Source organism: Triturus cristatus, chromosome 2_2 (genome assembly GCF_964204655.1).
Source record: "Triturus cristatus chromosome 2_2, aTriCri1.1, whole genome shotgun sequence".
NCBI lineage: Eukaryota > Metazoa > Chordata > Amphibia > Caudata > Salamandridae > Triturus > Triturus cristatus.
This window is the reverse complement of record NC_140582.1, coordinates 921,302,789-921,315,496: the sequence shown is the minus strand read 5'-3', so window position 1 is coordinate 921,315,496 and position 12,708 is coordinate 921,302,789. Positions and strand designations below refer to the sequence as shown.

The 12,708-nt window shown below is 41.4% G+C and overlaps 1 protein-coding gene across 2 annotated transcripts in view; it reads left to right on the top strand.

Annotated features, from left to right (window-relative positions):
* SLC34A2 (solute carrier family 34 member 2) overlaps positions 1-12,708 on the top strand; it is a 156,668-nt gene that overhangs the window by 22,909 nt on the left and 121,051 nt on the right. For both annotated transcript variants that reach the window (XM_085642312.1, XM_085642311.1), the window contains 4 exons: positions 5,938-6,013; positions 6,107-6,268; positions 8,367-8,495; positions 11,577-11,720. In XM_085642312.1, the coding sequence (XP_085498438.1) occupies positions 5,941-6,013; positions 6,107-6,268; positions 8,367-8,495; positions 11,577-11,720 (508 nt within the window). In that variant the 5' untranslated portion in view covers positions 5,938-5,940. The remainder of the gene's footprint in view (positions 1-5,937; positions 6,014-6,106; positions 6,269-8,366; positions 8,496-11,576; positions 11,721-12,708) is intronic.

Sequence of the window (12,708 nt, the reverse complement as noted above, 5' to 3'; positions counted from 1 at the left end):
GCGTGAATGTAGGCAGATTTTGGTGCCATCAACACCATGTTGATAAGGTGCTTGAAAGGAATGCATTGAACTGGCAATATGCCAAAACAAGGTATGTGTGGAAGATGCACATGTGATCCTGAGGAGTTGTGGCATGCTTGATATAGAAGGACAGGACACAAGCAGGAAGTGTGTGATGAAAGAAGTCATTGAAGGGTAGTCACACACAAGGGCTTGAGTTCAGTCTTGAATCCGAGTAGCAATGGCATGGTGCACAGGTGTCTGTCAGGGGAGGACAGGTAAGGCTTAATGTTTTGAAGGTAAAGGACAACGGTAAAGGATTCTGGAAGTACAGTTGTTTCTCAGAATGATCTATGTGACATTAGCATATTTGAAGGTGTTTTCACAGTACAAAGACATTTGTAAGCGTGCTGCACCTAGCCCTTGTAATCTAGGATGTTGTCACTATCCACCTAAAAATAATATAGCATCAGCAACATCGCCAATGACGGTGTCATCGTGGTAAGTATGTAATTATTTTTTTTATCTGCACATCTTCTTCGCTTTACTTACCATGTAATGCAGATGTTAGGTCGATGGAGTGGATGCAATACTAATGTCATGAGTTGAAGCGCGTGACATAGTGGGGTATAGCAGCTAGGAATTTCCGTTGAACCTCACGAATGTGATGAGTAAGGAATTACGCAGGCTGTCATTATGGGGTGATATAACTAGCAGAAGTCTTTTAGAGGTGAATGAGATCAGGTAATACATGGTTAGGTGGAGGGAAAGGACAGCGGGTGCAGAATGGGAAAGGAGAGAGTAAGAAAAGAAGTATAGAGGCTTGATTACCTAAGGGTGTATATCTAAACAATACCTAATCATCTGTTTTTTAAAATGTATTTTGGGTTTTATCCTTGACGATGGTATGATCCTTTTATTTCTCTCAAATGAAGAGGAAGGAAAGTATGTTGTGCCATGCCAGTGTCTGGTGGGTGATTGTGAGGTCAGCCAAGAATGGTGCTCTGAGAACATTCTGGAAAAGGCTGTTTGTTGGAGATTGGTTGATTCAACATCCCGTAAGCTCATCTCAGGTCATAGGCACATCTAGCCCCCCTTCACAGTTAGCCACAGCTCCCGAATTCCCACCAGCATGGAGATGTCAGGTAGAAGACAGTGACACTTCTTCCAGCAGCAGCAGGGCAGCCTGGACCAGTACCACCATTCATTTATTATAACACAATGTACTCTTGGACTCCTGACATCCTCCTGTGCACAATAGGTAAGACGATATGTGGGCGAACAACAAACAAAACTGATTTTTACAATAATGTATACATTTTTAAACTGTGCACAAACAGTGGGGTTATGTGGGAAATCATGAAAGGAATGTAGCACTGACAGTGTTGGAAAATAGATAATAGGACTCCTCAGAGTGTGGGGAAACCCATTATAAAAGGCAAAACTGTCTGGGGGAAGATCATGGATAAAGTTCAGCCCTGGTAGGGAATTGATTTAAAGAACACGGAAGTGACTAATGGTGAAGCTCATTGTAGGGAGTTCATAAGTAGGGCCCATAAGGGTGTGGGAAAATAGCAAGTAACCAAAATCATGAATAGAACCGAGCATGGTGTGTGGAATTGAATGAAGCTCATTAACAGAGCACACACGTATGTGAGGAGTTCATGAATGATACACAACACTGAGTGAGTGGGGAACTCACAAATACATCACAACACTGCATGGTGAAGTTTTCGGGAACTCGTGAAGAATAGAGCTCAATGCTGTGTGTGGAATTTGTCAATAGAGCAACACTGACTATCATGGAACTGATGCAGCCTCATTGGGCAGCAGGCTGAGCTGAGGGACCTGAGACATTTAGCACTTTCCATTAAAAAAAATATTTTGATTTTTATGCGAGGCTCTTTGTTAATGTGCTGGATATGGAAGGAGCTTTAATTTGGAAGCATTACTTCCCTGATGTGATTGGTCTAAAATTGAGCATCTTAAAGAGTTCTAGATGTTTGGGCTTTAGTCACATTTTTTTGCATACCAGTGAGTTTTCTGTTACTCTTATTCCTTCTTGCTCTCTGCTTCTGGTGAACTAGTGTAATGAGAAGCTTGGAGGCAGCACTGCTAATTCCAAGAGGTTCTTTATTTTCAATCCACAGACCCACGACCCTTCATGTCTAGCCAGCTCGGATCCCAACAGCTTACTGAGTACAGTTACGGGAAACGAACTAACTACACACAAAGAGCACGTGGGATACATTTCAAAGGAAAACACATGCGCTCTGTCATAATAACACGAGTGCTCAAAGACAAACTTTGCGCTCTACAATGATATCCCGAGTGCATGCACAAAATGCAGCACGCGCTGCAGGCATAGCGCGTGCTGCTGACATACTTTTAAAAGATGCAATAAAGAAACATTGCATTAACTTACACCATCTTCCCCCTTTTGAACCAAAACAAAACTAGAATAACATGCTAAAACAACACCTATATGAGTGCTCAAGAAAGCACAAAATCCTCAATCCGCTTTGGCATTTTCCTGACAAGGTAACTGACTGAACCTATGCCTGGACACTCACTGACGAGACCTTCACTTGCACTTGAGCCTCCTTGGTTAGTATTCAAGCAAGTATTGCCTTCAGCTGGGGTTTGAACAGAGGGTTGGAGCCATTGTGCACAATCAGCACTCATTACTCCATCTCTCCTTTTTGACATAATACCAACCTGTTCTGAGGTCAGCTTGACCAATCGACACTTGTTCCACCAACCTTTCTCCAGAATGAGAACAGGCCCCTTGCTGACTCTATCCACCTACCTGCACAGGCACTAAAATCTTGGTAGCCCTTTTTTGGGTTTTGATAGGACTCTTGATCATCACCCAGTCACCATGCATCACATCCACAATTGCTACAGAATGAATTTTGTCACACCTCATCTTCATACCAGACTGCTGCAAATACACTTTAGAAGCCACTTCATCCCTGGATGGCAAAACCACATCCTCAACATGCTTCTTGTCACACAACCACAAGGGACACAAAGATGTGTGAACCATCCTACCCCCGAGCAATGAGAAAGGGGTGACCTCAGTCGTAGAGTGTGGAGATGTGTTGTAACCCCACAACGTTTGATCTGCAAAAGATTCTATATCCAAGTCTGATGCTAAAGCCATTTGCACACCTTCTTTGATGATCCTCTTGGTGCGCTCAACGAGACCATTGGAAGATCGGGAATATAAAGCAACTTTAAGTTGCTTCACATCCATGCTCACCGAAAACTTGCACATATGCTCTGAGTCTGACCCGAAATTGCCTAAAAGCTGTAATGACTGAGTCAGTATCAGGCGAACCTACAAACGCATAATTATCCCACTTCGAGTAATAATCAATGCGTAAAATGGTATTCCTCCTATTGCATGATAAACTGAAGTAAAGGCCTGAAAAATCCAAACCCAATTTTTCCCAATCTGTCTCGGAAAAAGTAGTGGGGTGACGTGGGACATGTAGATTTCTCCAATGGTTATCAGACAGTAGACATTCAGGACATTAATCAACCATGGCCTTGACTTGACTGTCCAGGGCAGGCCACCAGTAGTGCAATTTGATTTTCATGCATATTTTAGTGCTGTCCAGGTGCCCTGTGTGTGCTTGAGAAAATATGACTTTGTGTAAATCAGAGGGAGGAACACATTTGTCCCCCTCGGAGCGATGCCATTTACGACTGACAGTTCATCAGAAATGTGTGCAAAGGTCTTCAACTCCCCCACCAAGTTCCTGACACCAGGCCAACTATGCACAATGTCCTCAAGAACCTTGTCTAAATGGTATCGTCAGATGAGGCTTTGGACCATTCAAATTCACACACAATAGACTGGTAACTAGAAAGGGCGGCAATAAGTGTAACACATTCAACTTATGGGGTCATTTTCATCACACTTGAGCCATACAAGACAAACAGTCAGCAAGAAAATTCTTGCCACCAGAAATGTGACTAATAACACAATTGTGTTTCTGGAGCTTCTAGACTAGTCTGGTAAGCCTAGAGGACATGCTAGAGTGCAAACAATTCGAGAAAACATGCACCAAAGGTTTGTAATCTGTAAGTAACTCCAATTTTATGCCCCATATATATGTTTTGAATTTATTTGTGAAAAGCCCACACGCATGCTAAGGCTTTCCTAGCGATGGTGCTGTACTGTTGGTCATAAGTTCTCAAGGACCTGGTTGCAAAGGCGATAGTTTTATCTCCATAGGAGGCTTTCTGACTGAGAATCACACCCAAACCCTTGGCACTGGCATCACCCGTAATGATGGAGGTGCGGTTCTCACAAAAAAGCACTAAGAGCCTGTGCAGTAACAATTAACTCCATGACTTTCTGAAAGGCGTAACCCTGTTTATCTGACCAAGCAAAGCTATGTCCTTTTCTGAGCAACAATCTCAGTGGTTCCACAAAATGGGCATACCCAGATACGAAATGGGCATAATATTCTGCTAAACCCAGAAACGAATGCAGAGCATCTTTATCCGATTGGGCTTTAGCATCACTAATGGCTTTGATAAGTGACATCTTAGGACTAATGCCATGACTAGTGATCATGTGGCCCAAATATTCCAACTCATTTGTTGCGAATTAGCATTTCATCAACCTCACAGTCATGCATCTCTCCAGCAAGATAGTGAACACTTTCCTCAAATTTTTGTTATGCTCCAACAACATAAACCAAAATATCGTCCTGGTATGCACACCAGGAATGCCCCCAAGTAAGGTATCCATGAGCTTCTGGAACACACTGGCGGCAGATGCCAGGCCAAAGGGCAACCTCGAGTACTTGTTCTCCGCATAGGGTTGCACAAAAGTTGTAAGTTCTTGTGAATCAGAAGACAGGGTAATTTGGTGATAGGCTGATCTAAGGTCAGTGGTGGAAACCACTGCACGCCCCCAAGACTGGCTAACAATTCTTGAATCTTGGGTTGCGGATGACAATCCACAATTATGTTTTTATTAAGTGTGCGCAAGTCAGCACACAACCTATTTTCATTATTCCTTTTGAACACTATGTCAATGGGCATCACCACAATCTGTGGATTGAATGATGCCTGCGACAACAAAGAGTCAAGGGTATTCTTAAGTTCAACTCTGGAATTCAAAGGGACCGGACAAACCTTATGAATTACAGGTTAGGCACCAGGAATTAATTTATTCTTATGCTCAAACCCTTTGACTTTTCCAACTTGGTTGGAAAACAAAGGTGCAAAATCAGCCAAAATGTCACCAATAGACTCATGAGAAAAATCAAAGAAGTAGGTGCTTCTCCTATAATCACGGAATTGGGAGAGCCTGAAACTAAAAGTAAGCCCAATTTAGCCAAGTTTCGCCAGCCAACAATTTCCCTACCTTTTACAGCAACATAAACCTTAGTTACTGTTTTTCTTCCAAGACATGTCACTTTGGCATTAAAATATCCGAACATATTGATGTCTTTTTCACCAAAAGCTTTAGAGTTAACATCAGGAGGCATCAAGCAACAATCTTAACCCCACTGCTTATAAAATGTGGAATGGTTATAGGTGAACCTGAATCTGCCATTATTATAAGAGCCGGGAAATGAACTACACACAAAGCGCACGCGGGGGACATTTCAAAGGAAAACACATGCGCTCTGTAATAATAACAGGAGCACAGTTTCAAAGACATACATAGCACTCGAGCGCATGCACAATGGCAGCGCGTGCTGCAGGCATAGCGTGTGCTGTTGACATACTTTTACATTACAGCCAGATGATAAAATGCTTTTCTCTATTCGTGATATTTTCTAAGTACATTTTCAAATGAAGATACTATGACCTGTATTTGCCATTGGTCAATTGGCTCTGCTCGCCCTGCTGGGATATGATTACATTTCACAAGGTTTTGACCGTTTTTGTCTGTTTTCTTTCTGACAGAAAATGGCACCTCTCCCAGAGCTGGAAATCTCCAACTCGAAAACAAAATCCACCAATGGCATTGCGAATCCCTATGGTAAGTATCATGGCATGCGAATCCCGTGAGACCGTTTGCATGTGCTTCCTGTATGGCCAATGCTAATAACTGTTTAACTGTTTATCTCTACAGCAAGCTTCAAGTTTCCACCTGAACTTGACATGGTTCTGCCACCAGCGTATTCCACACTTTCCCTGGTCAACAATGCATCAGGGGAGGTCGACTCGAAAGAGGAAGTCTCCGTAGACCCATGGGACATGCCGGAACTGCAAAGCTCAGGCCCCAAGTGGTCAGGTACTATGCCCGTTACCTAATCTGTTAGTCTTCTGTGCATATGATTTCTGTTACCTAATCTGTTAGTCTGTTAGTCTTCTGTGCATATGATTTCTGTTTGGATTTTTTTTGTGTTGGAATGACTCCAAATTCACTGGGTCTTTCCACTTATGCATCAGCACATGACCATGTCTCCTGGAGTGGACTTATTTGCGGACAGCAGGTCAATAGTGGAAGAACTATATGGAGGAGAATTCGGTGGCACTGGAGCTGCTGCAATAATGCATTGAACATTTTGTGGTTACATAAGTAACGCTCATCCCCAGGGGCGTCATTAATCCCCCACTATCGCAGCTTGAACAGGGCGTGGGTGCCTCTTGGTAGCTCTGGGAAAAAATTTAATTGTTTATGGCTTATTTGATTTTAATCGGACACTCTGGTCTGCAAGAAGCTCATAAACAAATAAATATAATCTCTTGCAGTGGAAGGAAGGGATTGAGATGGTGTAGAGAGAAGGTGGGATAGAGGGAAGGATGGAGAGAGAATGGATGGATGAAGAGATGGATGCACACATAGATGTATGGAGAGGGGGATGAAGGTTAAGCAGAAAGAATTAGGGAAGGATGAATGGGGAGCAGGATGAATAGATAGATGGCTGAATCAAGATAAAAGACAGAATTATGATGATGGAAGGAAAGAAGGATGGATGATCGGTGCATCGATGGATGGGTGGATGACTAGCAAGAGGAAGGATGAATGATTGATGAAAAAGGAAGGATTGAAAAAGAAGTACAAAAAGAAGGAGGATGCATTCAAAGAAAGCTGAATGGATGGAAAAGACAAGGCAGGAAGATGGCTGGCTAAAAGTGCAGAAAGGATGGGAAGAAAGAATGAAAGCAAGATGGGAAAAGAGAATGGGGAGAGGACTAAAGACTGAACAATGGATGGCAAGAAGGAGGGAAATTGAAGAATGTCAGAATTCCCTTAGTAGGAGCAATCTTCAGAACGACTGCCAGATTTGCTTGCTTCACCCAGTTACCCAGAGCTATTTGAGGCTTGGTTCAAAGTTGGGGGTATTTTAATTTTCTGTCTACTTCTTAGCTCATCGTCCCGGAAATTTAGCATCAACGAGAGCACTCCGAGGCTGAAGCTCTTGTTGATAAGTAGTCTCTATTGTAGGCTGCCCCCACTGCCAGCACTACAGCCATAGTCGGAGCAAATGTGAAAAGACCCTGTGCCCTATTTATGAAGCCAGTTTCTCTTTTAATCGCATACTGATTGCTGGCGGCATGGAATTACGAAGAGAAAACCTCAGCCAAGGGATGGGAACTTGGGAGTCAGGGTTTGGTTTGCGAACATCCTCGAGAGAGTGTGCTAACATTGATGTGGTGTGGGAACACCTACAAAAGAGTATGTGAATGCTCACATATGGTACATTTGCGGCACCTCGGATACGTATTTCTGACGGCTTTCCATCCTTGAGATGGAGAGAGATTCGCATCAGCAGAGGCCTTGAGAAAAGTCACTTCCACTTTCGCAAGGGGAATCGAAAAGCCCAAACTCATGCGTCTGTAGTAGGAGGGGTTTTATCATTGGGAAAATGAAAAAGAAAATAAAGGGGCAATTACACTGCTTGACTTGTTTCCCCCTGTTGTGTAATTCTACTCCTGTGGGCCTGTGTCATGAGCCTCCACAAACCTTTAACTGATCGATGAGCAGCTAAAAAGCGCATAGTGAAAATTCGTTCAACAAAGTTAGTTATATTTAATCAACACTTTTAATAGAAATTATGCAATATTTGTAAAAAAAGTTTCTTCTTTGCTATTTATTTGGTATACGTTGTCATCTATAAAAAAAAAATTGTCATGCGAGTAAATGAAATGTATTGTTTCTCGCATATAATTGTGGAATTCCAAATATGCTCTATATAGCCTGTTACCCAAAGCATTTTGATATTACTCCTTCTTAAGGATGTTTTTCCATAAGAAATGATCATCCATCCATTATTAAATGTAAATATTTGTACTCACCTCGATCCTGTATTTGGATTGGTGTATTTTATCATACACCATCAATAATAATGTTGTAAACATTGTAAATAATTGTGTGTATTTTACAGAACTGGACACAAAAGGTAAAATATTGGCTGTTTTACGAGGAATAGCAAAGTTTGCAATCTTGGTTGGATTACTCTACCTCTTTGTCTGCTCCTTGGATGTCCTCAGCTCAGCCTTCCAGTTGGTTGGAGGTATGTACTCCCTCACCTTTGTAATGTAGAACATTATGGAGGTCAAGCATGTTGACTATTTTCATATATATATATTGTATAGGAATATCTAGACTCTCTCTGCATAGACTATGAAACTCCCTACTTTGTGGCTAGGGAAGGAGATGTACATCCAGTTCCTGTCCTGTTGAACTGGGGCCCATTCCCAGGATTTGTGGCAGCGACACTCATTAGGACAAGGGGAGTCCATACATGAAGGATTAGGGCTTAAAAATGAGAACAGCCTGGAAGTGTGGCAGTGGTGTCTACCAGATCTAGCCACAGGTGAAACCATAGAGGTCACCTCATTTCTTATAAGAATGGAAAAAGGAATTTGGATCATTTACATTCAGCACAACCTTACTTGTTATCCACAAAAGGCAAGTGTTAAATATACCTTTCTCAGCACTAATCAAATTCTTGACAGGGATGTTTTGTCAGCCAGCTGGCACACGGTAGAGATCTGTTCTGCAAATAAAAAGTGTTTGCATTTGCTGAAGACCTTCTCAGTAGTTAACAGACTCATGACTTTCTTCCTTCCAAACTACCACCTCATACTTGAAGCTTGTATGTGGTACTACTATGTATGCAAACATTATTTAAATGGATTCTCATGTAGTGTCACTCCACGGCAGAAATAAGATCTGAGGGTAACCATGTCAGCTTATGTTTCCATTCATCGAGTTCCATCAGTTGCACAAAGCAGCCAAGAAACATGATGTAATATGTGCAAGAAAGTAAAACTGTATGAAAAGCAGTGGAGTAACTGTGGTTGAATAATGGTGTTAGAAGCAGCAATTAAGTAGGCTACACGCCTAGCCAAAATGGCTCTGTTGCCCTGTTTCACCTTTGCTTTATCTTAGGATTGATGATGAGGTTGTAGTAAATACAGGAAAATGCATATAATAATCACCGTCCCATCTTTAATAAACTTCTAAATTTCCTATAAGAGAAAATCCCCATTGCTGACTATTTAATTTCATTTAACTATACCTTGGTTACAGAAGAGATAAAGAAGCCCATGACATAAACTAGGAGTGGTAGCAGCATGTAGCTACTTCTGATTAACAATTGTGAATACCTCGGACCACCAGTTGCCTTTATTAAAAGGTCAACATTTCTTTAAGCTGGAATCAATTCTATCTGAGATGAAAAATCTTGCTGTAGCTGCCCACTTATGACAGACGTTTATTTCTTAGAATAAATTAATTATGATATGTCTTCTCTGCATATCTGGTCAATCATTACTGATGTCCAGTCAGAATCAGAAAAGCAAATCAAGTGACAGCGATTGGAGCTTTAACCAAATCAACTGCTGTTTAACAGAGCTACTCTCCACTGTATTGCAAACTATAGAAATGTTTTGGAGAGCTTCCCAAGATGGACTACCCTAGGAGGACCAAAACTGAGGACCGCAAGTAATGTGCATGTTGGTTGGACTCATGAGCTGGACCACATGAATAAATATATCCTTTTCTTAGCGTTGTTTGAACAGCAGGAAATGTAGTGCCTGATTTAGTGTTTAGTGGACAGGTTACTCAGTGACAAATATGATGGATATCCTGTCTGCCGTATTAAGAGTGCCATAGGAGACAATGCCCTTTTTGTAAGGGAAACAAATATCTATCATGTTTGTGAAAGAGAAACCCGTTTGGCCAACTCTATATAAGGGCCTTTGTTATAAACTGAGCATCAATAAAAAGACACCACTCATGTCTCTATTAGAGTAGCTTGCGAGGCAACTCCTCAAGGACATTTGCCCTTAGAATTCCGACAGCATCCAATGTAAAACATATTCAAATATTATCGCCTTTGCTAAAAAGTGTGTAGATGTATTCAAAGGGCTTGATTACAAGTGCCGTGAGTGGGCATTCAATATTTGTTTGCACTTGGGTGTGGAGTTTATTAGCAGCTATTCCTTGTTTTTCTCCAATAATGGGGAATGACTGGCACATTTTGGTGTTTACCACACCACACTCCTAATGATTAAGCAACAACAGGGCCTTTTAGCTCCATAACCGGTCCTATTTTTTTAATATGAGAAGCAGGCATTATCACAGGCAGTAATTAATTTGTGAGGTAAAAACTGCAAAACGCGTATGTCTGACCCATGCTTAGGCAAGGGCATAAAGGGTTGACATTATCTGGGATGGTAGTAATCAGTCCCAATAATTTTCTTAGGGTACTCTGGCAGTCATTGCACATTTGGATCAAGGTAGAACATGGTTGCACCTCTAGAGCTGTAAATCAATAATTTCAAGCAGTGTTTTACCATGAGGCTTAAAATAAAACAAGAAGTAGCTCCTAGTAATAAAGACTGTATTTGATCTAGGGCTGGGAGTGGTTACAAAGGGCCAGTCAGAGGCTATGCATTGATTTGGGACTGATTAATGGGAACACTATCCTTTGCTGACACTCTCCATAAAAATCTAAGAATAAACCAAAATGCACACCCTGTTATATTTATTCGGCATCCTTTATATGGTTCTCATGTGGAGGCTTTAGAAACTATTGTTCTACAGAGTGTCAAAATTAATTTACTCAGTGGGTTATGATGGGAATTCACAAATGGTTTTTAGCAACAGAAACCAATTGAGTACTTCTTGTTTATGATGTATGAAACTTTCCTTTGATAAATGATTTATATTTTCAGAAAACAGCTCTACTATGACACTTTCCATTGGCCAAAAGACACCAATTAATATGAAGTACTTCTATTTCACAACTTATCTCAGTTTCTTTGAATTTAATAAGTGTTGTTTCATTATTTCAAAACATTACAACTAATATGCAAGCTTAAAATATTCATTAAACATAAAGCTGAAAACCACAGAGAAAACATTAAAAAAAATACGATCAGTAATACAAATCACAAGAAACTGACATACCTTATACCAAGGATGACCTAATCTGAATGTTATACTCTAGTATGGATCAGGGTCCTGGGACATAATTATCAATTGTGAATCTTGTAACACTAGGACTTACCAGAGTGAATTCACTGATCAACAAAGAAACCAATATTTCATTTGATGTTTAATACACTCAAATTTGTCTCTATAGGGAAAGCAGCGGGAGACATTTTCAAGAATCACTCTGTGCTGTCCAATCCAGTTGCTGGTCTGGTGATCGGAGTTCTGGTCACGGTCTTGGTACAAAGTTCGAGCACATCTTCCTCTATCATAGTCAGCATGGTCTCATCTAAATGTGAGTAAAGTTTATGATGCAGTTTTTAATAACTATTTGAAATTTCCAATTTCGAACCCATATTATTTAACTGGTGGCCTTTGAAAAGTTTTATTTTTAATCGGAAACCTGTCTTTTTCAACATTAACAAATAATGGGTTTATGGTATTAATTTAAATATATAAAGGCATCAGTTCAGATTCAAAGATGAAAAGATATTCAGTGCTCCCTTATATTAGTGCAGATACTTAATCTCTGTCAGGGCTATTCACAAAGTTAAGTTACACCTGTTAGTAAATTACACTTTATTCTTATACTTTTGAGTAGCTTTACTACTTTAGGCTATTCAACTTTTACGATTGTAAAGTTACTCAAGAGTAACGGAGTAGCCCAGCAGTGGGTGTGCCTCGTTGTGTTTTAAGAAGAGGGAGTATTTGGAATGTGCTCTCTTTCACCACAGCCCAGGAAGAAGAGGATTTACCTCGAAATGCGTCGGCAGAAGTGGTGTGAGCTGTGAAAGGAGCAGGCTGACGTTGTCCTTGCCGTGTAATAAAGGGCTTTTGTTTGGAGCTCTCTGGTGGTGTGCGAGTGCTTTTCAAGTAGTAAGGATAGCAAGCTGGAGCAAGATTTATGGGCGGCAGTCGTGCCGTCGAAGGGCACCACCCCGATAACCTGGGGGCCCCAGAGGTTGACATTTGCCGGCCTCTACATGAAAGATGCCACCCAGGTATGGAGGACGAAGCTCGTCTGCCGAGGCCCATCTGGGGGCCTCGTACTCAGCAGGACATTGCACTTTTATTTAAACTGGCACTGCAATTCCCAGAATGCCAGCTTATCTCACACGGAGTAGCCCAGCAGTGGGCGTGCCTCGTTGCGTTTTGAGAAGAGGGAGTGATCGGAATGTGCTTTCTTTCACCATAGCCCAGGAAGAAGAGGATTTACCTCGAAACGCGTCGGCAGAAGTGGTGTGAGCTGTGAAAGGAGCAGGCTGACGTTGTCCTTGCCGTGT